This window comes from Microtus ochrogaster, chromosome 1 (genome assembly GCF_000317375.1).
Source record: "Microtus ochrogaster isolate Prairie Vole_2 chromosome 1, MicOch1.0, whole genome shotgun sequence".
In the NCBI taxonomy this organism is placed as follows: domain Eukaryota; kingdom Metazoa; phylum Chordata; class Mammalia; order Rodentia; family Cricetidae; genus Microtus; species Microtus ochrogaster.
In genome coordinates, this window is record NC_022009.1 from 22,617,489 (window position 1) to 22,619,704 (window position 2,216).

The window sequence follows — 2,216 nt, forward strand, 5'->3', positions numbered from 1 at the left end:
AAAAAAAAAAAGAAAACCTGGCTTCCTTAGTCAAGACCAACTAAAAGAGAGACCTTGTGTTGTTAGTCCATCAATCACAAAAGCCCAGAAGAGATGTGGTTTCTGACGGGAGCATGTATCTAACAAAGGTCTTTGGAGATGGGCACTGTATCTTGTGGCAGCCCTCGCTGCTGGTGCATAGCGGCTCTAAGGTGGCTCCGAGTACTTATTTCCCCAAAGCTACTCGGTGTTTGTAGATTTGTATAATCCTAGCTCCTCCTTCTATTGCAGCTCCCCATGTTTTAAGCCCTCTTGCTGCTTTCTCAGCTCATTCCTCTTTGTTTGTGTTTCTTGCACTCAGCAAGTTAGAGTTAGTCTCCATCCTTGAGACGAGGGAAACAGGTCCCTTTCTGGGGCCACAGACTGTTACAGGGTGGAGATGTGGCAAAAAGAGGCCACACCAGCTTGACTGGGTGGTTGTAGTTCAGAGAGGTGGCGTTGGAGCTGTCCCCCAAACTTTTCCAAACCCTGTCTTGCTCCACAGATTGTGAAGGGCCCTCCCAGGGCAGATGTAGCCACTGTCTCAATTATGGAACCGTCAGGATGATGTGTGGATCACAGCTGGAAAGAGGTGCCTGCAGCTTTTGCACAGCCTAGGGGAGCGGGTGAGGACTCTTCTGATGCGCGTCCCCCAGCGAGGCCCCAAGGACAGGTGGTAGGCTGTGTCTCATGGCCAGTGGCTGAAGCATTAAAATACTTGTGGTGTCTGAGCCAAGCAATGGCATAGAGGCAGTGGCGGAAGCTCACAACCAGAACTAAGCTGGAAGAGAGTTTGAAAAAAAGCAGGCAAGGCTGGCAGAACTTGGCTACAGAGCCTTGGCTTGACGACACATCACCTTGTCTTCCCAGCCGCGATGTTTTCCCAGCTAGGGAAGCCATCTTAAGTTCCCAGCCTACGAATGAAGCCATTTCCAGATAGTTGCCACCAGCCATCCCTCACTTCTCCTCCTTGGCCGCACAGTGTGGGGGGCCTGGCTCTGCCACATAACCTGGGGAGCAGTGGCAGCGATAGGAACCCTCTGTGTTCTCACAGTGGCCATGTGCACAGAGTGCTGCAGGTCCGTTCAAGTCTTCACACTCATTCACGTCTATGGAAGCAACAAAGAGAGATGTAGGGGCTCTCTGGCCGTCTAGCCACCAGCCCCTACTCCCTACCCTGGATATGACGCCCAAACCAGACAACTCAGGGACAAAACACAAGAAGCAGCCATCTCTTAGCATACCCAGGACCATGACTTCTTTCCCTGCTTCTCCTCTGTTGGGGACCATCCATCCAATGATTTTCCCAGGAAGCGTTAGAACCCTCCTTGGTGTTTTTGCAATCACTACCTTGACACATGCCCACTAGGGGGCAGCAGCGTATTTCCAAGCTTTCCTAAGCTCCGTCCTACGGTAGCGGTCATTCTCAGAGCTCCAAACTTACCCACACAGGCCATGTGGGCTGCATCCAGCTGGAAGCCTTCAAAGCAGTCACAAGTGTAGCCCTCCCGCACACGCACACAGCGGCCATTCTCACAGCCATTCAGGATGCCACATTCCTCAGCCTGAAGTCCTTCGAAGGAGGCCAGTGGTTCTGAGAGAGGGTCAGAAAGAATAATGCTGAGGCCTGTGCTTAGACCCCAGTCTCTCCCTAGGAACTACACCCTCTAGAACAAACGTTTTCACTGTTGAGTGCCAAGGGTGGGGCTGTATTGGGAAGAAGGCACGAGATCTCATTACAAATGGTTGTGAGCCACCATATGGTTGCTGGGAATTGAACTCAGAACCTCTGGAAGAGCAGCCTATGTTCTTAACCTCTGAGTCATCTCTCCACCCACCCCCCATTTTAAAAGTTAGTCTTTTCTTTCTTTTTAAAGATTTAAAGATTTACTTATATATTTTATGTATACAAGTGTTCTATCTGCATGTACAACTTTATGCCAGAAGAGGGTATTTGATCCCACTATAGATGGTTGTGAGCCATCATGTGGTTGCTGAGAATTGAACTCAGGACCTCTGGAAGAGCAGCCAGTGATCTTAATCACTGAGCCATTTCTCTAGCCCTCATGTTGATAGACCTTAAGAGTCCTAAAGAAAGACACGGAAGCCGGGTGATGGTGGCGCACGCCTTTAATCCCAGCACTCGGGAGGCAGAGGCAGGCGGATCTCTGTGAGTTCGAGACCAGCCTGGTCTACAG

At 50.5% G+C, this 2,216-nt stretch overlaps 1 protein-coding gene across 1 annotated transcript in view; it reads right to left on the minus strand.

Annotated features, from left to right (window-relative positions):
- Positions 1–23: 23 nt before the first annotated feature.
- Ltbp2 (latent transforming growth factor beta binding protein 2) overlaps positions 24–2,216 on the minus strand; it is an 84,423-nt gene continuing 82,230 nt past the window's right edge. Inside the window, exons 36-37 of the mRNA XM_005343654.3 lie at positions 1,463–1,612; positions 24–1,127 (exon numbers count right to left, since the gene is read on the minus strand). Of these exons, the coding sequence (XP_005343711.1) occupies positions 976–1,127; positions 1,463–1,612 (302 nt within the window). The 3' untranslated portion in view covers positions 24–975. The remainder of the gene's footprint in view (positions 1,128–1,462; positions 1,613–2,216) is intronic.